Below are 23,802 nucleotides of genomic sequence, written 5' to 3'. Positions count from 1 at the left end.
TCTAACGCCACTATCTCACCTAGAGAAAACAAGGGTTAATGCGAGAGACACAGTAATTTATTTGGGAGCTTCCCCAGTGCACTGCATTCCTTTATGTGGGAGAGACTGTAAGTACAAAGAAAATTATGGACCTCTTATCTTGATCAGAGGGCAGAAGAGCATGGTCACCGTGAATAATATCCATGTACATAGTAAACAAGAAACTCCGCAGATACTGTGCTTTACCAAAGTGTCCAAGAAATCTATTAGGACATTGTATTGTAGCATTTGAATCTCGTCCTCAGCCAATCTCAAACTGATGGCAGATGAGCGTGTAATGAACTCCAGCTTACCCTTGTGAAACTGGTTTGTTTAAAGCTAGCTCTTGCTAAGCTAGTGACAGCAATGCAGGCACAGCTCCTTCAAAGAGACCTTTGCTGCCCTCTGCCTGGTTCTTCGGAGGATGCACTGCCAAAATATTAAAACTGGATACTTTCGCGCTGCAGAGTTCACACTTGATCTATGCTGAATGAACCAGCACTCTCTCTAGCAGCCGTTGATGTTCTTGAGTAGGCTGAAGGCTGGGCAGAGACAGCTTCCCTTAACTACAGCGCCAGACCAAATACATGCATTAGGACTAGATACCTAAACAGCGAACTCCCGCAAAGATCTGTCCTTTTCTGCCATGACTCAGGCCAATGCCACAGTAGTGTCAGAAAGTGGCAAGCTGGAAATCCTGTGCATCTCTGCCTGCAGGTCCCATAATTCAATAGCAGTCTTAAAACTTGTAACATCATTTAAAACTGCAGTAATTGTCTGCATTTCTCTATGATGTTGATTACTGTCCATGAGTGCTGAAGCTACTGATACCCTCAGTGTAAGTGGAGGGTGGTGGCTGTGATATTTGTCCCTGCCTAAAACTACTCAAAAGTAGGCTAAGGGAAGCTGCCTGCCTTATAAGACGAACTAGAGTCATCTATAGCTTACCGTTGTCAATCCAAGATGAATTTACAAGGCAGAGCCTATGCTTATGTGACTGCATCATTGGAATAAACGTTTTTATAGTATTCAGAAAAAGCTATTTAAAAAATAATATCATACAAAACAGTCCAAAATGTTTCATTTTCTCTGTAATGCTCTTTAAAATGCATTCCTTGTAGAATATCATCATATCACCAGCTGACTCCAGAACGTACACGTATTATTAGCTCGTCCCCTGTCTCATCTGCTGTATCTCATAAACTATTCAGGGAAAGGGCTGCAATTTTATTATTGTTATTCCTTTAACATTAGAATCTCACACCGCAGGACAGCAAATAAATACTTCCTGGAGTGTTGGCTAAAAATACCACAGGCTGAGATTTCTTCACAGATATTAGGACAAGTTCATAAGCTTTTCACTAAGAAAAAAGATACGCCAAATGCAGCTGAAATATTATTTCAAATTAATCCAGTTCATTGGGATTTTTTTAGGCCGATGATCTCAATGGATAAATACAGTTTCAAATAACCCTTCTTAGAAATTTCTTAATGAAAACTTTCTATTTTTCCCCCTAAATCTTTTATTCAAGAAAATCTAAAGAAAATGTTTTAGCTCGGGATATCAAACTTGAATTTGAATAGTCTGGCTTTTAGAGGCATTTTGAGTCACTGCAAAACTAAAATGTATTTTTCTGCTGCAACTTACTGCTCTGTGGTAACCATAATGATCAAGAAAAAAATCCCAGAGGAACTCCCCAGAGAAAACTGTCGCTCCAGGAAGAAAGGAAGGAGGGAAGAACGAGAGACGTTGGAATAGGGTCATCCTCACCTCTCCAGCTATCTGACATTAAAACTGACAAGGAGAAGCATCCATGTTATGACAGCCTTCATGGATTCACAAAGGTAATAAATCCAAATAAAAAGGTCCTGCCTTTAAGTTTCTGTGAACCACAACAAGTTTGGGAATACCTGTTTCTCATCTTGCTGCAGGCATCAGTTTGGGATCTGATAGCAACAAGAAACTAGACCTTACGCAGGCTTGGTGTTTATACTAACTACTGTCAAGGTCCTTGATTAAATATTGAACAGTACTAGATGCAGGACAGAATCCCATTCAGTGTATCTTTCCGGTTTGACATGGTACTATTCATACCTATTTCCTGAGTTTTCCATGAAGTTTTGCAAAGCTTCAGATGCCTCACATTTCCCTAGAGTTTCTGAGATTGTGTCAAAGCCACATTAAAGAGCAGTAAATTACATTAAGGGCTTCTCTCCTGAAAACAAACCTCTAGCTTTGTCATCAAACAAAACTAAGTAACTTTGACATTGTTTGGCGAGTACCGACTCTTTCTGATTTCTTCCCAGTGCTTACAATTTGATTATTTTTCCAGGATATTCTGAGAAGTGCAATCAGGCTGACTGATTTATAACACTGCAACTTCTCTTACCTTCTGAAGACAAGCAAATGTTTGACCTTTTCCCATCCTCCACAGGTTCTCATAGATAATTGCTAATAGCTCTGAGGTTGATACTGTTTCCTAAGTGCCCTGGGATGAATCAGCCCAGCCAATTTGAAAACATCACATTTATCTAGTTATTTTCTAACCTCTCCTTCCTAATCTAGACAGAAATCTTCCATGAACATCAGTGGTTTTAAATGTATTGGCCTCTGGATCACCATTGCCATTTTCATTGACAACCAAAGCCAAAAAAGGCATTAAATTGTCCATCTGCTGGAGAGCCTTCCTGATGTACTGCAGTTTTAAGAAACCAGCACTTTCCTTGGTCCTCATTATACTACTGAAATACAGAATTTTTATTCTTTATCACTTACATTTGCTTTGGGTATAAACTCTAAGGAGACATGGAACAAATCTGCCAGGTAACACATCTAGAAGTTCTAGATGTTGAAATTTTCATCTCATCTCAATAGCCACTGGCGAACTCTTCAAGGAATGTGACAGTGCAGAAGCATTCACTTTAGGTTGTGCTTCTGACACTGTGCAGACACTGGAATATGCTTTTTAAGGCTCAAGAAACAAAGGCAAGAATTGTGTCCTTACTAATGTGGGAATTTGTATTAAATAACTCCACCCTACTCTTTTCCTTGCCCTTCTCTTAGTCTTTTATAGGAGCCACGTTTCTCTCCCTGTTGAAGGGGAATACTACTCACAGGTGGGAAAGGTCCACTTTTTTCCTGCAGATGCAGCACAGTGCAGAGTAGAAACACCTATGCTGGCTTTGCAAGAGTTAACTTCGACGTCAGGAAGAAGCTCGCTGCAGAAAGGCAAAATCCTGCCCCGGGTTAATTGCTCCACTGAAAACCAGGGCAAGCTCCCTGCAGGGCTGGGTTGGCCTGCTTCTGCTCCCTGAGCAAGGTCATTTACAGACATCTCAAAAGTCTTGGTGCTGAATGTACATCCCAAGGTCCAAATACAGCTGTGCAACCGCTCTGCCTTCTGCTCAACAGGACATTTGATATAAATGCTTGATTTTCTTTTTTTCCCCCCAGCGTGCTCTCTCCTCCCACTAAAGTGATTTATTTTATGTGCTCCTCCTGTTCCATTGCAGTCACACCTTCCCACACTCCCAAATCACGACATTTACGATCACATTTTGTAGTTGATACAGAAGGAAGCTGACACCGGTCCATTTTAAGTTCAGAAAGCAAACAGCTAGAAAAGAAACAATTTGAGCTAATAAAGATTTGCTCAGTCTTCACATCTCCTTGCTGCTCTATCTGTCTTCTAGCTGATACTGGGAAAATTTAAATTCTCACTAACTCTAAGGCTCTCTTCCTGGAATGGCTTTGTTTTTCTTACCTTTCTCCTTTCCTTAGAATTCTTCTTTTTTATTACAACCAGGTAAGAAAAGGACTGCTAGGCCAAGGTATGTTTTAAAAGATCTCTGCACGAAGCAGTGATCTACTTTTCTTAACCTCTTACCTCTGAGAAAATGTTTTCTCCTCTGTTGAGGAAATATCTGTGAACATGAAAACATTTTACATGTTAATTTCAGGAAAACTGTGCTTTAACAAAGCTAAAACTCTCACAGAAAACCTTTTCTTTCCACCTGATTTTGGAAAAGAACAAGTTGACCTACATGTGTTGCTTTAATTGTCTTTTATAGTTATCTATATAACTATTACAGCTTTCTCTCTCCCAAAGCCATTAGAGCAAAGACATAATTAAATTTTTTCTCTTTTCTTTTTACATTTTGGCCTCAATTTTATACATAAGGAGACTACCTCTCATACCTGCTGACATGAGCTACTCCAGAGACACAGAGCTGTGAAGCCGCCTTCACCAGATAACTCCTCTGGGTTCAGAGCGTCCTTGCAGAATTCAGTGGAAAAGGAGACAGAGGAGCATCACAGTATCGTAAGGCTCTGAGCCTCTCCAAAAGCTACACGAACCCAAAATCTTCAATTTTGCCTCTCTACATTTTCTATATTTTCCTTTATAGCCAGATCTTCCACTGTATGGTTGAACAGCTGCATGGTGCTGCCCCGGGGAGTCACAGGGGAAGAGCTCAGCAACGAGGGGAGGATGGGGTGATGAAGGACAAAGCAAAGAGTTCCATACCTGGTAAAACCACTGTTCTAAAGCCTGACCATCTTCCCATGTTTGTAAACAAAACTGAACTTCCAGTTTGTTTCCAAGAAAATACAGTGTGGCCTAACCAAGTCAGTCAGTCCCCCTCCCTGCAAGTCTATCCATCCTCCTTGACTGGTTGCCCAGGCCAGCTTCCAATCATTCTTCAATGTTCTGTCTACAAGGACTTAAATTTTGAAGTGTGATCTAAAAGGTGCAAGACAGAGACTGACCTGCACACTGATGTGACAATCCAGAAGAAGACCTGTCCTTTAAATGGGCCCCCATGCCGAGAAATCAGGCACCAAAGTAGCATCAGCTTTATAGGCTAAAAGCAACTAACCTCGGCCGTCACAGAGAAAGGTGACGATCTGGGAGCAACAAACTGAGCTGTGCACTGACTCTAGCAGGCTGGTTAGCATCCGTGATGCAGAGGACAGAAAGGGTGTCAATCCCTCTCATCTGTCCTGAAAACGGAGCCCGAGCAAGCCATGAGAAATAACGTAGAAGCAATAAACAAGAGAAGAGAGAGGAATGAAGGATATGGTGGAGGTCTTTAAGACATCCCTTAAGACCTGCAGCCCTGGAGCGACATGGCTCAGCAGCCTGGTGGAGGAGGCACCACGCAGCCAAGGCTGAGAGAGTTGGCATGGAACATGGGAGTGGCAGCTGGGCTCCTCTCAAAGCTGCTCTCAGCTTTCTGTGGCAACATCAGCCAGGCTTTAAAAGGCTTTTAAAAGCTCAGAAACACCAGGCTTTATTAGAACATGAGCTGAAGTGAGTTGCTTTTAAAATAGGTCAGGCAAGAACAGAAATGCAAAGGTTCTGACAAGCATCCCGCTCCCATCTCCCTGCTGTGAGCCTCCCGCTGATGTCCTGCTGCCACACCTCGTGTGCTGGGCTCTCCTCTCCCAGGCATCTGTGCACAACGGATTAAAAATCACCAACAAGCAGTTCCTGTCACAGATGGACATTAGCACAACCACGCACGAATAACCTACCCACGTACGACGTATAGTTTTCCTCTGAAGCACCCTGTGTTTCTCCTCTAGAGCACTCGGACAAGTGGTAGTTATGTCCATTTTTTTCGGTTCAGGCAACTCATCTTGCTTCGGTTGCGGATGGGCCTTCCTGGGCAAGCTTCCATCTCAGGCCTATTTATGAGCTTCCCTTTTGGAAGGATATCTGGGGAAGCATGTGGCCATCAGGAGTGACAGCATCACATAGCAATGATGTTAATGCTTGTAATGCTACTGATGTTTCCAGCTTCATTTTTAAGAAGCAATGACAACTCCAATGTCCCCAAATCACAGCGTTTTCTGCTTTGCCTTATCTATCCGTGCACACATGCAAATCCACAGAGACTTTGACATCAGTTTTTAACAGGGCACACAGTTTTCTGTTAAATAAAATGTCAGGATGTGATCTACCATATTTCACTAGTGCTATTCTGCCATTTAATTTAATAACAGCTAAATATCAAGCGCTTACTATTTTGATGCTGTGTTCCATCAGCTATTGAATTAGAAATAATGAGACAGGTCTAAATTTGTGATTCATGGTAAACTGCCTAAACTAATCTCAATCACACAGCAGCCGACATCTAGTGATAACTGATTTAACAGATGATCATCTGTTTAGCTGTCCTATCCTCCCTCACAGAAATAGCAATGTTCATGAAGGACAAGTTCACTTACACTTTAAAAGTCTTTTCCAGACAATATAAATAAATTTATTTTCACCACAGGAACCTTTTTTTTTTTTTTTTCCTTTTCTGCTATTATAGACTCTTTCATTGAGTTTGACCAGTATTTTGTGTATATGACAAGCCTTTGTAACTTCAGGTACACTGCTGAACTTCTGAGGTGACTTAAAAGTATCTCTGGTGTTTTCCATGCACGTTTTTCAATTCGCCATCAGCTCTCATTCCAGCAGGCTCCTCACCCAAACTGCCCCTTGGAGGAGCTCCTTGCACCTGCTGTAGCAACCACCCAGTGCTGATCCTGACAGGATTCAACCCACAGGAGTAAACAGTTGCTCTGTTAGAAAGGACTTTCCACAAATTAACTAGGCAGAATTTTAAAGTAATAAAAGTATCTGCCCTAAAAGAAATCCTGCCTCTGTATCTTCACTCTTCACCGAGTTTCAGCCTGCACCTTTTCTTTGCTGGACTCAAACCAGTTATCCTCTGGCAGATTTAAAGTTGCCTTATACATATACTGCTGCATCAAATCTAGAAATTCTCAGTGAATTGTAAGTCATCCATAAATAAAACCAGTTGCTAATTTTTCCTTCGTACCTTTTATTAGTGGCCATCAACAGAAAGTTGACTGAAATGTTACGAGTGATTACAGTAATATAAAGAGGCAGAATTTTCCAGGTATGTTTTTCCAAACTCCATTGCTTTTGAAAACAGGATAACTCAGTGATAATCAGTTAATTTTGGAGTCTGCCGGTCAATTTTGTCATTTGCTCACCAGTGTACAGATTTAAATCTGCCAGGCCAGACAGCAACTGCATGATGCCTTTATGGCCGAGAATGGTGGTGTGTTCCAGATCAAAAGAACTTTTACCAAAAAAAAAAAAAATATCACCTCCAAGAGCAGGTAACAAGGTCTGAACAAAACTACCTGCTGTAGACAATAGCTGGCTTTTGGAGCAGAAATTCATATCCAAGACAAAAAACATTATATGGTCTCAAGACACACATTCATGAAAGTAAGTAAGATCGATCAATAGAAGGTGTGTGACATACTGCGCATGTCCACCCTAGCGTGGGATGGCACAAACCCTGTAGGGGTGGGGCTGCAGCGTACCCCCCAAAATGGGCTCTGTGTTGATCTTCGTCACCCCCTCAGGGAGCCGGAAGGTGAATGCCCGCAGCAGGTTGGCAAAGAAAATAAAGAGCTCGGTCCTGGCTAGATGCTCCCCCAAACACACACGGTGCCCTGCAGAAGGAAGAGGGGAAGGGCAGTGAGTAAATTACCCTGATCTCAAAAGCAATTGTATTCGTCCTCGTACAAAGCAAAGGTGTTTTTGCTGAGTCCAGATTTCTTTAGGACTTATCAATGACACAAAACTTTATGTAATTCTTCCTTTAAAGAATCCTATCTATAGCTATAGATAACTGTGCACCCCTTCTGCTCTGAATTTCGCTTCAATTACCCCAAAACCCTCATCTTCATTTGACTGACAACTTCAAAGGAATTAATTCAATCATGTAAATGAAGAATAAGGACTTGGTCTTCGTGGAAGATGTCATGCTCCAGTTTTGTACGCATAAAGAATCAGCACAGCTGCTTGCAAGTACTTTCTGAATGTATGTCTGGTGTTGAAATGTATGTCCCAAATCAATAACCATAATCATTAGCAGAGAATTTCCTTCTAAAAATAGGGCAAGTTAGATGTGTACATTTCTCAGGACATCTGTGATTTTCCATATTATTATTTGTTCAGTAGAACAGATGTTTGTAGTTGGATTGGGAAACGTTACTGAAAACAATCATGTTGATTTTATCACTGTTTTCCACAAAGAGGTTTAAAATAAACCACCAATAGGTTTTTAATAGACATCTTAATTCTACAGTCCCAATCCAAACCATTAATGTTTGTGCTGTCAGACCATTTACCTATTGAGAATGGTAAAAAGGCTTCTTGGCTCACAAAGTTTCCATCCTTATCCAAGAAGTGACCAGGGTTGAACTGTCGAGGTGTTTCCCACTGCTCTGGGTCGTACAAAGACGAAGCAATATTTGGAAGAACTATGGTGCCCTGAAAGGAGAAAAACACTCACTCAGTTCTGGCTGTCAATCCTCCCCCAGGTGAGACCAGTGTTAGCTTACTTTCAGAGTTCAGTGTTGTATGCTGGTAGGTTCATTTCCCCAGTAAGTTCCTTGTGAGGAACTTGAAGTCTTTTTGTTTCAGAATGTCAGTCCAAGCCTGACAGTGGATATGGCTGTGTCACTAGAAACTATCAACTTTATTTGTACTAAACTCATTTTCACTTCTAACATTAGAAGCTTCTGTGATTTAGTCTCTTTGACGAAAGCTAGCTGCAAACCTTCATGCTTTTCCCTGGATCTTTTACAGGCTTTCTGCAGGCAAAAATTCAGTCAGAAATCTTTCCAATGCCTTATCAGCACAAATCAATCACAGTATCCTTCAGTATCAATCTCTAAGGTTTTGTCTTCTTTGGTTTGTAGAAACACTTCCTAAAATCCCCTCTTCCATCCAGGGCCGTCTTTCACTACTGATAACCCTCTCCCAAGAGCTGCGTCACTCAACTCAGCCTGGCAGACGGTTTCTTGTCCTTGTTCCCATTCAGGCTACGACCCAGAGGTATCCAACCCCATTGCTCTTGAGGAGAAGACCCTGGCACAAATAGATTTTAATCCACATCTTGCTCTACTGATGCAGGAAAGGTCTATAGCAACTGAGAAACTGTGTCTGTACCTTTTTGAGGGGAAAGCCAAGCAATGTAGTGTTCCTGACACACACTCTGGGCATGCCAACTGAGATGATATTGCTGAAGCGCTGAACCTCATGAACCACAGCATTTGTGTAGGGCAGTTCTCTCCGATCCTCGTAGCAGATTAATTGGGAAGGACCCAGAACGGTATCCAGCTCCTTCTGCACTTTCTCTGCAGAGAAATATTCACCATTGCAAGTGGAAAAATATATCAAGTATTTTCATATATATAATATATATAATTCCATTTTCAAAGACATTTCCCATTTACAGCTATGAGGACAGCAACACAATTGATGTAAAAATGTAACTAACTTTTATAAAGAAAATAACAGTAGCAGGGTGTTCCAACAGCTTAAACATATGAGAGCTCTACTTCTAGGTCTGAAGTTATTTAATTGTAGATTAAGAAGAGACATTTGTTGCTCAAAAATTTAAAACTGTTTAAGAGTTGCCTTACTAACACTTAAATGCAAGAGATGATAACTGATTTATTGTTGTGTTTTCTTTTGGCTAGGTGCCTCAGGCACCTACAACCGGTTAGAACCACTAAGCTCACAGCTCTCTGGAATTTAAGCCAGGTGAATCTGGGCCTTAAAAGCCTAATTCCTCTTAAAAGGAAATGGTTCTTATGTAGGATGTCTGTTAAGTGAAGCAATGCCAACTAGAACAATGTCCAAATACCTTTAAAAAAACCCTGGATCTGCTTCTTGGTGCCTGCCTTTTGATCAAAAATAGCATGATTTAAATTACTTATTGCACAGGAGTGTTGGGAGCATTAACAAAAGTATAAAATTTGTTTTGTAAACTTCAAGAGAGGCAGTACACAGATAATAAACATGCCTTAGATTTTTAACAAATGATCCTGTCTCTTTCAGGCACTTTGAAGCAACACCAAGATACAGGGAAGCCCATTGTGCATTGATCAGTTTGTGCTCATTCACATCAAGCCTGCTCAGGGACTGCCAGCAGTCCTTCACCAAACTGTGTTAGGTAGACCCTGACAACAGAGATTTAAGCACCTTACAGAATTTAAAATGTATATCCAGAAAGATTTTCAAGTAAAGTAAATTTCCTTCTATGAAGAGCTAGCTTGCAAAATCAAGAATGACTACTTCAGGATCCAGTATTGTTTGAAGCGATCAGTCACTGCAGAGTATAAATATGTATCTCTGTTCCAGTACTTCAAAGAACAAGGAGAGCCCAGTTCAGCGTTTAGGCAAAAGGCCAAACTTTTCCATATGGTACAAAATGGAACTGCGTAACATTGTCATTGGGCGTCAACACAGGCAAAAGTACGAACAGGTTCAAAAAGAAGCCACCGATTAAATGAGGACAGATATACTGGTGTCAGTTCATTATGAGAGTCTGGATGCAATGTATGACTCAAAAAGCCCAGGAAGGATCATTCTGCACACACTCTGCTTTCCCAAGTATATGCAAGGTATTATATTTAGATAAATAAAATTATTCAGGTGAGTCAGCACTTTCATAACCTTAATTGCATTAGGTGATAATAAACATGCAATAACACGCGATTAAGTACACCTTCTTGTCTGACAGCTAGAAATTGAGCAATTTTTTCTTATCTTCATCTCTTTGCTCCATTTAAAATCTTGTTCTCCTCTGGGTATTTGCACATATTCTGCTATCTACCAATGAGAATTCTGTTATCCAACATAAGAGATCATTCTTTCTTCGGTTTTCATTTAGTGCTCTATGAAAGTGACTGATGGTTATTTAAAAGCTAGACTTAAAAATAAATTTCTTAAATATACATAGACATAACAGATGAGAGATCAAATTCCCCTCCCGACTGGAATAGTTTCTGTTGCAAGAAACTCAAATACATCACAGAGTTAATTTAATCACAGATTAAATAGACACCCTGATACCTTGGGATCATAAATGGACTGATGGACAAAACTAAAGTCAAAGTTGCCAGTTGACCTTTAGGTGATTATCTTTACTACTTCTGTGACCTACAGAGCACAAAGAACGGCAGGACTCCCTGTAGCCCCCATCACAGATATTCAGCCAGTATGAAGCAGAATTGAAGTGACATCCCTACTATCACACATCAGTTTCTGGTTAATTATTTTCACCCATCAGTCATGTTTATGACTAAGACAGAACCCAACGCAGTTTCTTGAAGTACCATCAGCACCTCACCAATGGCTGCAGCAGTGGCCATTGTTCCTTCAACGATTATGTGTGCAAACCCTCTGGCTTCCCAAACAGCAACTCCAGTCCTCTTACTCCATTGACCACCCTACCACAATCTTTCCCCAAAGACCTCAACCCCTACATCTCCATCAGCCACAACCTCCCATACATGTGCATACTTCCCAAACCGTTAACTCTCTCTGGGAACTGCCTTATGCCTGTGACTGCCGTAAGACCCTCTATACAGATACTCTGAATCTACCAATGCTGCCTAGCACAGACCTACCAGTACAAAAAGATCCGTGTGCCACTAGCCATATACCAGTATCTAGGAACAATCTCTGATCCCTGGATATATTATGACTTGGCTGTTCTATTGCATTGCAGATATTTGTGACGTGCTTCTCTACTCACCTTGGATGTCTGGATTTGCCACCATACAGAGCAGGCCCCAGTTCAAAGTAGTGCTTGTTGTCTCTGATCCGCCCAAGAAAAGGTCATTTATAGAATAAACCATGTTGTCTTCATTGTATGTAGACCTAGGTTCATCTTTGGACTGCAAATGATAAGAAAAAGTAGAGGTTTATACATGAAAGTCAGAAAAACCAGAATAGAGTTAAATGTGATTTTATCACCCGTTCCAAGCTGCAGTGTGTTCTGCCTATAGTACAATGCAGAGAGACTGATAAAGAATATTAGACACCAAAGATGATTATCAATATGAAAAGCTAACATTTCACAAAAGGACAAGCCGTGTTTACTCCACTCTTAATCATGAAGCTAAATCACATGTTCTCCACAGAAAAGGATTGTTGGCTCAATCATGCAAATACTGGTACATTTAGAATGTTTCATAAGTAGATGTTCCTCTGAAGGTGTGCACCAGCATGTCATTCGTCACGTCTCAAGTCATATTCCATCATTTAGTTTTTCTACCAAGCAATACAGTGATCAGGTAACGAACACTGGGCTGTCAAAAGTTCTTAACCTGTGATATTCAGGCTTCTTCTCCACTACAAGGCCACAATGACTCACGTACAGCTGCTCTGGGGTTTTCCAGTTTTCAGTTATAAGAGTAAGGACATGTATGTAAATACTGAAACTATGAAAGAATACTGTTATGGTTTGGAGGAATTCATTGTCTAAATTTAGGGAGGTTATGCTCAGGGGTCTTGACCCTTTTATTTGCCAGTGGAGCAACTGGAAAGTGGGAAGGACTTTTTCCCTGTTGTAATATCATCTAATCTTTTTATATTGCCCCTGCGTATCTGTTACAGACAGTTCAATTTTTTTAATAAACAAACTTGGATTATTTCTACCCAGCAGAGTCCCGGAAGAGCTCGCTGAACCGATTTCTGGCCCACTGATGTTCAAGTCTCATAAATCTTAGAACAGCAGTGAAAGGCTTTAGAAGCAGTTAAATGCTTTGGAAGACCAGATGTGTTACTGTTGTGCCAGTATCAAAAAATTTAAAACAAGAGGATCCAAGGAACTAGAAGCCAGTTAGGCTGACATCCACCCTGGACATAAAAATATAGCAGCTGATACGGGAATCAATTAATAAAGAATTACCCACTAGAAATACAAATTAATGCTATTTATTATGATATAGAAAACTGATCTTGGCAAGGAGATCTGATTTGATTCTTTAATAGAATTACCAGCTTGGATGATAATGACAATTTCACAGTTGCAATATACTTGGGGTTCCACAAGATAGTTGCTTGTGTTCCCCACAATAACAAAAAAATCAAGCACTACGAAGTATTCATAAGACACATGCTAAAAGACCAACGATCAGGCTGACACAAATAGCTAATAGACATTCTTCCCTGGATGCGCATCTCTGTGGTGTAACTGAGCGCAGCAGCAGAGCCAACGCAGGGAGTACACAAGGCAGGCAGCGGTCCAGGAGGGCAGACCCATTTCGGCTGTGCCAGGAGATGCAAGATGGGTTCCTCCAGCCTGACAAGGTTGCAGTGCCTTCTGTTGCTGCAACCAGCACACGACCACGGCAGAGGGAGCACCGGCTCTCCCTGCAGGCAAGCACTGCCACCCGGGGGGAGCAGTCACTGCCCACTTCTCCAGGGGCTGCAAGAATAGATACCCCCCACCCTGGATATCTAATTTGGCTCTCTGAGCCACTCTTGCCTTGTCACCCCCCAGTAACACCAGTCTCGTCACTTCCTCCCCTTTGTCCTTTTTCTTCCTATCACCAAGCAGAACAGGAGGAGGAATATGACCTACTGCAGTGGAGAAGAGGAGAAAGGAAGAGTGATTAAGTGGAGGTAGAAGGAGTCACAGAGGGGAAGGGCATCTGCTAGTCCAGGAATTAGGGAGGGAATCCAGTTCCCAAGAGATTCAGACAAAGAAAAAGTGATCCTGTTAAGGTCTAGAAGAGGGAGAGATGTGTGTCCCCACTCACAGCTTATGCAAGCCTCCTACAGCCTTCCAAAACCTTACGGATTCCCAACTACCTCTACTATGCCTGCCTGCCTGAAATGCCCTTATTTGTCCCAGTTGCCTTTGTCTGCTTGAAACTTCAGTGACCCTGGCACTGTCCTCTTCTCCAGCCTTGCCTGAAACTCCGCTGATTCCTAGATTATTTCCTCACAAAAAGCTCTCAAAATCCAACTGTTCTCTTGCAGCAACCTCTCTTGACAAACACTTACCAGCCAAATATCCTATCCAGACCATCCCACTCTGTCTCCCCAAGACCTTCCCAGTTCTCTTGTGGTCCACTTAGAAACTGAGTATTCTTTCCTGGAGGCCTTAAGTCATTTTGTAACGTGTGCCAATGAGAAAAAATGCAATATATTAACCTGCCCTTTAATGAAAGGATTTCAAGGTGCTGTAGCATATCAATAATGAGAAAGGATTTAGAAAGTCCCTGGTTACTGGATTCACATTAGGATGTCCATGAAAGGTAAGAGACTGCGATAGAAGGGCTCAGACTGGATGATTTAATGGTCCGTTTCACCTTATTACCCATGAATGTATGATCAGGCAGAACAAATACTTACTTTTTCAATGTGAGCCAGGTAAAAGTCAATGAAATCCTGCAGTTCATCTGGTCTGCCATGCTCCGTGTGCATTCTGATCTCTCTCCTTGTAAAAGAGCTCAGGACATCATAGCAAGACAACGCCTTCTTATGAGGACCAGGGAGACGGCACATCAGCCAGGGGAAGACTTCATACAGCTGCGGGAGGGACATAAGAGGTACCACAAAGTCTCTATCAGTACAAAATGTATTTTAGGCTACTAAACAGAAAGGTAATATACACATTAGCATGTGGTTTTGGCATCATTAGTAAAATATTCTGACAAAGACTATGCTTATGTTTTCAAGTTGTGAAACAGTACACTATATAATTTCTAGCTGTGTTGATGGTAAGATTCAGAATTCCACAGGCTTTCAGCCACAAGCCAAATTAGAATGATTATAATTAGAATGAACTGTATTCATTTATTCAATTATTCAATTCATGTATTCAATTACAATGAATTGTATTCAGACATTTAAAAAGTGAGATCCTGCCCTCCAGTGGAGAATACCAGATTGCAAACTGTCCTCACCGGGAAGTGCAAAAGCAGTTGATAAACCCAAAAGCAAGGGCCGGCTACCAGGGGCTGGTACACAAACTCGGTAATCCCTGAAAGCACTCTCTACTAATCGAGATCTCAAGGGTCCTTAATAAAACTGGAAACATCCAAAACCCAGAAAAGCTGAGAAACAGCTACCTGACATTTTTGAGTGCACTCCTCTGGAAAAGAAGAAGGGATTAGCTGGCACAACCAGATTAATTTTATCTTTCTCTCTTACTGTTTGGGAAAATCTGGCCTAAGAATAGCTGCTTTCTACCTACTCTGATAGCTAGCAAGTTCATTCTGATTTTCCACCTATATTTATGCCTGGGGAATTTGTATACATTGTTCTTGTATCATCTGCAGTGTATTTTCTCTTAATAGTTCTTTTCCTGCTCGAAACATAATCCCATGATTTCTTTATCAGCAGAAGTTCTATCCTTTCTCAGTCTTCATTTTGCTGAGCTCTTCTTGTACTCTCCTAATTATACCACAGAAAGCATGTTATTAGGTGTTCACTAAAGTCTGGCTGAATTAGACAGACTATACGTCTGTCTTTCTGGGAAGTCAGTTCTTATTGTCAGACATCCAATGATCAATTAATCATTGCCTTATTACAAAAAGGTAGCAGTCTAGCCCTTGGAAAATTCACGTAAAACTTCATATCCTTTTTCTTTAGTTCCATCTCTGGTATTTTTTTTTTCTTTCAAAATCTGTTCAGAAGCCTTACATGCAACTGCCATCTGACTAATCATATATGATTGCCCAGATTACATGCATTCCGACTCTCAAATGCATGCACTTTCTGGCTGCTATGGCACCCTGACTGTAAGTGGAATTTAGCTGTCAATGCTCAAGACAGGAACTGAGCCCATCCACCTTTCTGGCTACTGGTCCTGCCAAAACTCCTCCTCCATTTCTGGAGGGGCCCAATCCACAGCGTTCTCCCATTCAGTGCCTGACAGCATGGAATCCAGTTAAGAAATGGGGATGCGGACACAGCAATGTCCAGTTTTTATATAATACTGAGTACCCATTGCATCCAGGAAGCGGGAAGATTGCAGCCCTCCCTCTGGAATGGTTTTAACGCCTGTTCTTATTTCCCAGAACAGCATCTTATTCATTGGACTAAAGCAAAGCTAGGATAGGAAGGAGAGAATAAAAGGAGGTATATTCTCTATCGCAAAAGCAGGTCTCGCCTGCCACCGCTACACACAATTTATAGGACCAAAACTAGGCTAAGCAAAAGGGAACCTTACCATAACTCAGTGAGAAGAATGCTCCATGGGATGTGGGGGGAAATCTCTGTATGACAGGGATTGCTTATGTGTTTTACATTAAGAAGCTACTGTATAAGATATATGGGATAACTTTAGAAGTGGAACCAGAACCAGAACTCCCAGGCAACTTTGAATGTCCTTCTGTGCAAAGCAGACCTCTTCTAATGTCAGATAAGTCCTTGACTCTCAGAAGAGTGCTGATTGTTTTGATTGCCAGGCTTACAGGTGTATTTGCTGCCTTAGCATTTCCTACGTTCTGCTGCCTGCATCTAGAGCTGCTCCTCACTCACTGTGAAGGAGTGGAATTTCTCTGGGAAGTCTTCAAGTCTCCACTTCTTATAGAGGAAATGGAGATACGTGGCCACAATCAAAACACTTAGGTATTTGAATCATTCTTCGCTCTGTTGACTGTATATAAAACACTATCTAAACTTGGCACACGAATCACACTTTTAGACCTGACATTTAGTATTTAACAATCACGATGCCCAAGGCAGGAATCTGTTGTGTATGGTGGTTGAGAAACCAAGTAACAAACGTGGTGCCGGAGCAGTTCATCAGCTTTTGCTTTGCTGCAAACATTCAGGAGCAAACTACCTTATCACAGTACTCAAACACAGGACAATGAACACAAATGACCAAAGCTGGTACATAAAGCATTACCATCACAGTTTGAGGTAGTGCACTGCCCAGTAAAGCTGCATGGGACATCACTCACCCATTCGGAAACTTTTGCCTGACAGCTACCTCTTGAATCTGCACTTCTCACTTTCTGTCTTACTCAGAAAAAGACAACAGATTGTTTACTTACATGATGAATAAAGCTGCCTGCAAATTTGAATAGACACTCTGTGGCTCTAATCAGTTCACGGAAGGTTTCATCCTCTCTGGAGAAGCGATGTCCAAAAACAACAGCACAAATTACATTTGAGACAGAATGAATGAGAGGGAAAGAAGGATCCAGGGGTTTCCCTGCAACCATAATAAGAAATGTCACTGTTAATGTCTCCTATTCTGCTTTAGTGAAATGAGAGAATATTATATGTTACCCAAAGAACTTTCAGGAGAGCACTGCATTTCACAGAGAAGCAGCAACCTTCTTACAAAATTGTAGTATCAAACTGATCCTTCACAACTATGGTGCAATCCCATAATCCCAGGAACGTGTGGCATGCTAAAGAAATGCCAAATGTGTAAAATATTTTGTAATATGATAGAGCAAATTTAGGGGTAAGGAAAAAAAATTACACGCAAGTTTGCTGTCTGGCAAATTCAAAACAGGTCTCAAGCATGGGAATGACTGAAAACACTGGGGTGAAAGGAACTCTGAGGGGAGAACCGTAAGAAGAGAGGCAGCCTTATTCAGCAAGAACATAAATACATGCAAGGCTACTGTATATCGTCTCACCTTGCTAGAGATGTCCAACATCCAGTAAGATAAAATGTCGTAAATGCCTTTCAACCAATTGTGACAACAATATAATAACTAATTTTAAAGCAATTACTTGAAAAACTAATCTCAAAAGAAAAAAATTTTGTGACTCCAGAATAGATGACTGTAAACAACTATATTTAGGTACGTACTGATGCAACTGTCCAACACCCAATGCACAATTCTGATTAGCAACTTATTGTTCTGAGCTTTTCTTTCCTGCACACGTGGCCACATCTCAATCTCTCCTAGTTCTTAAACCATGGGATTGGGCTAGATGTAATTACTTTTAACTGATACAATGCTAGCCACAGCATGTCCTGATTTACTGTGCCTTTTCATAATGAGCAGTATTGGGAAATCCAACTCACATGCTCCTAACTGGGTTAATCAGGATAAAATATTGTAATGAAGACAAGATTCTAGTCACTGCTTTACAGAGCTCATGCAAGTGGCGTTACAAGACTTAATTCATTAGCATTGATAATGTGCCCATATCTTTATGCAGCAGCAACATATATGAGCCAGCAATGTGCCCTTGCGGCAAAGGTGGCCAACATCATCCTGGGCTGCATTAGGAAAGGCACTGCCAGCAGGTCAAGGGAGGTGATCCTTCCCCTCCGACCAGCACTGGTGAGAATCATCCGGAGCGCTGGGTCCAGTTCTGGGCTCCCCAGTACAAGAGAGACAGCAATATACCAGAACAAGTTGAGCAAAGGGCCACAAGGACAATTAAGGGGTTGGAGCATCTGATGTAAGAGAGGCTGAGAGAGCTGGGACTGCTCAGTCTGGAGAAGAGAAGGCTCAGGGAAGTATCATCTTAACTGTGTATAGATACCTTATGGAAGGGAGTAAAGAACACGGAGCTACACTTTTCTCAGTGGTATCAAGTGAGGCAATGGACAAAAACTGAAATACGTTAAATTCTGCCTAAACGTAAGAATTTTTTTTTACCATAGGGCTGATTGAACGGTGGAACAGGTTACCCAGGGAGGTGGTAAAGTCTCCGTTCTTGCAGATATTTAAAACCCAGCTGGACTCAGCACTAAGAAACCTGCTCTGATTGACTCTTCTTTGGGAAGGGGTTAGACTAGACCATCTTCAGAGATCCCTTTCCACCTTAAGCATTCTATGATATAAATAATAAATAGGCTCCAGTTTTGCTTCCAGTTTTAGTAGTTTTGTAAATAACTTTGACAAGAATAGTCTCCCACTGGGTTTGAAAACACAGGACTAGGGTCTTTGCATTTTCAGTCCATTCCACATAGACACTGTAAGACCCCACATGCTCTCTTGCGGAACAAAAGCTGCCCTTGATTTCAGAGCAGGACAGAGAAGTTCATACACTAAAGACATCAGACTAAGGACAAAAATGAATCTGTATTTATTGCAGAGATACCTTTCGTACTTGCAAAGAAGTCTACCAGGTAGTGGGCCTCTTCTTGAACTCGATGCTCCAGACCTCTTTTCCCCAGACCAAGGTTGCGTAGAGTCCTCAGTGCAAACCTTCTCTGCTGCTTCCAGGTGTGACCGGTTGCCAACATAATCCCTGCATGCATTCAAGGAAGAGCTCTTTATCATGCTCATATTTATTATAGACAAAGACTACATTAAAAGATTTACTAAACCACAGAATATAATGAAACTATCGCATTGCCTCTGAACCCAAAGACACAAAGGAACAGCTGTGGCATGTAAGCTTGTAGGCAGGGCTAAAATGGACAAACTCAGCTGGGTAATAAGATGACTTGCAGGATTAAGCTTGATGCAAGACAACCAGTTATCTCAGAAAGTTTGACAGCTGCTTCTCTAGACATTCTCTGAAGTGCTTGCCTCCCACTCTCTTCTATGCTTGGAGCTCACCTGACCAGGGTAATGATTCTCATGAAGGGAAAAGGGGAAACAAGTTCTGACTGTCTACACTCAGGGAGAAAAGTTCCTGTCCACAGGGCAGAAAAGTTCATTACTTGGGCTTTGTGACAAATATCTTCAGAAGAAATAAACATCATATACTAACAGGATCTTCAATGTAGTATAAAAATCACCAATGACTGAAACAAATTCAAATTAGAAATATTTATTGAATTAGGTTTCCTTAAAAAAAGCTGAGGTTCCAAATAAAATACAGGTTATTTCATAATGCATGCATTCATGAAAATCAGGAGTTTGGGAATTTCCAGTATGTTTGGGGAGTATGAAACCTACAGCAAGGTTGAAACAGAAGTGCACTGAATCTCTAGATGCAACTGTGAGATTAAGAAAATATTCACAAAAGGAAGGGAATGGGAAGAAGATCCCACCATCAAGCTTGCTCTTCAGTTGAAAATGTAATGGTGGGAGGCAACAAGTCCAGGACAAGGAAGTGTGCTGTTTCCTGCTCTTCCTCCACTTCTCTGTGGCACAACCTACTGCTGCCTCACCTCATCACCTCTCAATCTGCTCCAGTGAATATTTCACACAAGGCACTATGAATCTTTTTTCTTTTACTGGTCCTTTCCTCCTACTACTCTCCAAAGGCTATTTCACCCCTCCCTACTTTGCAGTTCACCTGGCAGTTATTCCTCATAGACAAGCCCTGCTACTGTGGTACCTTTGGAAGTGGTTACAAGCTACAAAAGAGCTGCAATCTGTCAAGACAATATTTATGGCAAGAAAATCTCACCTTTTCCTTTGGCCATTGCTCTGAAGAAAGGCGACACTAGCCTCCCAGAAACATCTTCAGGGTGCATGGTCATACCATCCTTAACTGCTTGAAATCCATTCAGTACAATCACTGGGGTCCATCCAAACCATAAGGTGAATATGTTGCCATGAATTTTTGCCAGCTGTAGATGGGAGAGAAGCCAGGAAAGCACAGATGAAATTCCACACACTGCAAACAATCAGAGGATGAACCTGTTTTTACACAGATTACAGGGCCAGCCCTCAGGTGGAATGATATTCTCCATCTTTCCCACAAGATTACAGTTATCTGTGAGAAAGCATGAATGTCTTTTCCAGTATTCACTGTTGGAAACAACTGAATACTCCAGCTTTTCAGAGCCGCAGATCTATGCCAAAAAAACATTAGGTAGCTTTTATTACTGTATATAAGCCAAGGCTCAGTTTACAATAATTCATGTGATAAAGGGTATTTTCTATGCATGAATTTATTTCAAGAGGGTTTCTATCATTTGTACTGGTAACATGGCACAAAGGGAACACAGAAATGTCAGAGGAGTAATTAGCTTGTAGAGACTGGACCAATTATTTTCTTCTTTCTGTGCCCCCCCTTTGCATATTTAGGTACTGGAACTTGAGTAAGACCATTCTGTCTCACAGTGTCCTTACTTCCCGTCTGAATCTGCCATTTGGTTGGAATAACTGGCGTGCCTCATCCAAATCACAGTGACAGAAGCCACTGGGGTTGTCTACTGAGAATCCTGGAAGCACCACGAGAACCAACAGAATGAAATAGAGGTGGCTTTGCGTGCAGAAGTACTCCTCAAAAAACAACTAACAAAAGGTTTGCGGGTTTTTTTTTAGATCCTGTCAATACAAAGAAGCATATGCACACATAGTGCATCTTAAGTATCTATTTACTGCTCAAGCTAGAGAGTACCAGTGCTCAGAAAGCTAAAAATCCATGCTGTGAAAGTAATTTTTTTTAAATAGTATTTATTTTCCCTAACTGCAAATCTGATATATTATCCCTAAAGGTATTTAATCCTAAATTATATCAATTTTCACATGAATTTGTCAGATTTAGTGCTAAGGGGTGATGTAAAGATATCAAGTTTCACATAAATTTGTCAAATTCAGTGTTAAAAGGTGGTGGGTTTAAGCATCAGAACGATTTTCACACATTCAGAACTTCAATACCGGTTTTCTTAGCTTGGTGAACCACTTTATGCTACAATAACTTTTTCTTATTTTGCCAACCAAACCAGCAGTTCCAAACCAAACCAAGTGCAATATCACAGTGGCTAGTTAACAATCACGGTATGTTACCAATGTAGTTTTGGGAGAGGACATTTTCACATAGCAAACAAAATGAGAAATGGGAAATTACAAAGACTTTTAAACAATTAGGAGTATCTGAAAATAAATACCTTCATGAGGAGATCACGATTAAACTGAAAGTTCAGCTGTATCAAGGTCCCAAAAATTGGGAGAGGGATTGGTCCAGGAGGAAGCTGTCTCCGTACTCGTTGCAACTTAAAAAACTGTGTAATTAGAAGAAATACAGCCAAGGCTATAAGAACATGACTTATTGTCAACATTTTAAGAGCTGCTTTTACCAGCTTGTCTTTATTGAAAATAGTCTGTTGAAGCTATTAAGGCTGGTTGTTCAACCAGTTTTTTCGTAAGAGTTTAAATTTCATATAATAACTATTCCCCACCCCTAACCCTCCCTCTTTATTATCAACCACTCCCTTTTTGTCCCACTCGTTACATTCTCATGCTCAAGCATATTTAATAGATGCATACCGCTCTCCCTCTGCTCATTCAGATTATATTTATCAAATATGAATCCCAAGATTTGTAGGAACAGTGTCTTAAAAGACTAGGGCCAAGATTTTCCAGGCAATGTAGAAACACATATCCACATGTAAATTCTCCATCCAATTTTCTGAAACAATTGTGGATGGTATGTGCTCCTACAGATACCTCATGAATGCTTTTAGAAAAGCAATAGCCATACATACAAATTAGGCATGCAAATGTAAGTGGATATTAAATCTTGGAGTTTTTAAAATGTTTTGTATATATTCCATGTACACGTATATCCAGTAATGGCAAGGCTGATAAAAGTTAAAAGCCCACATTTATCTTAAGATAGATATACAAGTATCTAATGCTTAATACAAAAAGCAAAATTTGTTAGGCTTTCAAATTTAATTGAAAACATAACTGGTTTAATATATAACCTCACTTTTTTTTTTCCTAACCTATTTGCAATAGCTAACTTCACTTACGGTTTTGCCTGCTCCAGAATTTCCCCTTTCAATCTTGACATAAAGGTGGATACCCTAAAGGATGTTTTGAGCAATCATCAGAAAGCTTGCCAGATAAATAGAGCATAGGCATATAGAAATTATATCTAGTATGAAACACACGGATAAAAAAACAACATGGGAATCTTGATCTACAACCAGAACTAAGGGCCCCAGCAAGAACTGGTCATGATGTGTGCGCGCCATACTTGGTAACTTGAGAATAAATGCCATCTGTAGCCAAGGCTCTTTGCCAAGCCTCAACACACGCAGTAAGTATAAACCTAGTAGCACCAGGGGAGTTCAAATGTCTGCAATCAGACCATGAAAACCATGTGAGAGGTATTCTGGGCACCACATAACAGTGACAGTTATAGCCCTGTGTTACAGATCTAGATTGAAATGCTAATGGGTAAATGCTTCCCTGTGAAAAACGCCCATCCCCTGAAAGCAAAACACTTGTAAAAGAAATACATTTTCACTAATCTTCTGAAAACCTGCCAAGACGACTTGTGCATCAGCTTACTTCTTTCAAGTGCCCTGTCTTTGGGACAGAAACTGTTTCACAGGATTTGTGGCTCTGCAACATGAAACACCCTTATCCAGAAAGAACAGCCTGGGATTTGCCAGCCCACAGTTTCCAACCTCCAAGTCAATTAGCCTCCAAGCACTGCACTTCGTTACCGCAAAAGCATAACTGATTAATGTGTATTAACCAAGAAAGGGATGTTTTTATGTTTCTAAAAAAGCTTTGTTTGTTTACAATAAAAAGCTTAATTTTCAACAAGCTCCTTTCTAATTTATCTTTCTCCTTCAATAGGGGGAAAAATATTATCTTTAAAAAGAAATTCTGATAAGTTTTACCTGCTCTGTATCCAGTGTAATTTTACAAAATCGACTTAAAATTCACCAATTTATCAGAATTTTTCATTTGGAATCAAGGTAGTACCCTCCTTGGCCTCTTAGATATTAAAAGATTTTCCATCTCAATGGTTTTTCTCAACAGGAAAAGTAATTTTTGTCCAGTGATCTCTTCCACGGGGAAGTGAAGAAGTTAAGGCCCAGGGCCTTCACCGCCTCCAGGACTGCAGCCTCACAACAGGACTTCTTTATTTCTTTCTTTAGCCTTGCAGCCTTGAGTTTTCACGTTATCAGTTATTTCTCACAAATCCAGGTATTCAAATACCACTGGTCCCTTCAACCTCTTGTCAGATTCACCCACATCCTTTGTCATAGTCTTAACACCAGCCTGGAGCTCTTCCTTCCTTATTCCTTTGCCATCATTTCTGCTAACAAGTTCCTCTGATAAGGAGATCCATGTCTCCTCTCATGCTCTGGCCA

At 40.9% G+C, this 23,802-nt stretch overlaps 1 protein-coding gene across 3 annotated transcripts in view; it reads right to left on the bottom strand.

Moving 5' to 3' along the window:
• Positions 1 to 6,867: 6,867 nt before the first annotated feature.
• Positions 6,868 to 23,802, bottom strand: part of LOC104015639 (cytochrome P450 2J4) — a 20,458-nt gene continuing 3,523 nt past the window's right edge. Inside the window, exons 2-11 of one of the 3 annotated variants that reach the window (XM_087739103.1) lie at positions 22,444 to 22,497; positions 21,577 to 21,690; positions 20,148 to 20,310; positions 18,885 to 19,034; positions 16,865 to 17,025; positions 14,211 to 14,387; positions 11,602 to 11,743; positions 9,006 to 9,193; positions 8,183 to 8,324; positions 6,868 to 7,501 (exon numbers count right to left, since the gene is read on the bottom strand). In XM_087739103.1, the coding sequence (XP_087595229.1) occupies positions 7,323 to 7,501; positions 8,183 to 8,324; positions 9,006 to 9,193; positions 11,602 to 11,743; positions 14,211 to 14,387; positions 16,865 to 17,025; positions 18,885 to 19,034; positions 20,148 to 20,310; positions 21,577 to 21,582 (1,308 nt within the window). In that variant the 5' untranslated portion in view covers positions 21,583 to 21,690; positions 22,444 to 22,497 and the 3' untranslated portion in view covers positions 6,868 to 7,322. Of the gene's footprint in view, positions 7,502 to 8,182; positions 8,325 to 9,005; positions 9,194 to 11,601; positions 11,744 to 14,210; positions 14,388 to 16,864; positions 17,026 to 18,884; positions 19,035 to 20,147; positions 20,311 to 21,576; positions 21,748 to 22,443; positions 22,498 to 23,802 lie in introns of those variants that run through there. The other 2 variants (XM_087739104.1, XM_009468418.2) reach the window with 2 other exon arrangements.

Source organism: Nipponia nippon, unplaced genomic scaffold (genome assembly GCF_047370975.1).
Source record: "Nipponia nippon isolate SJK-2023a ecotype South Korea unplaced genomic scaffold, ASM4737097v1 scaffold_7, whole genome shotgun sequence".
NCBI lineage: Eukaryota > Metazoa > Chordata > Aves > Pelecaniformes > Threskiornithidae > Nipponia > Nipponia nippon.
The sequence above is the reverse complement of the archived record's forward strand: the minus strand, read 5'-3'. Positions and strand labels throughout refer to the sequence as shown.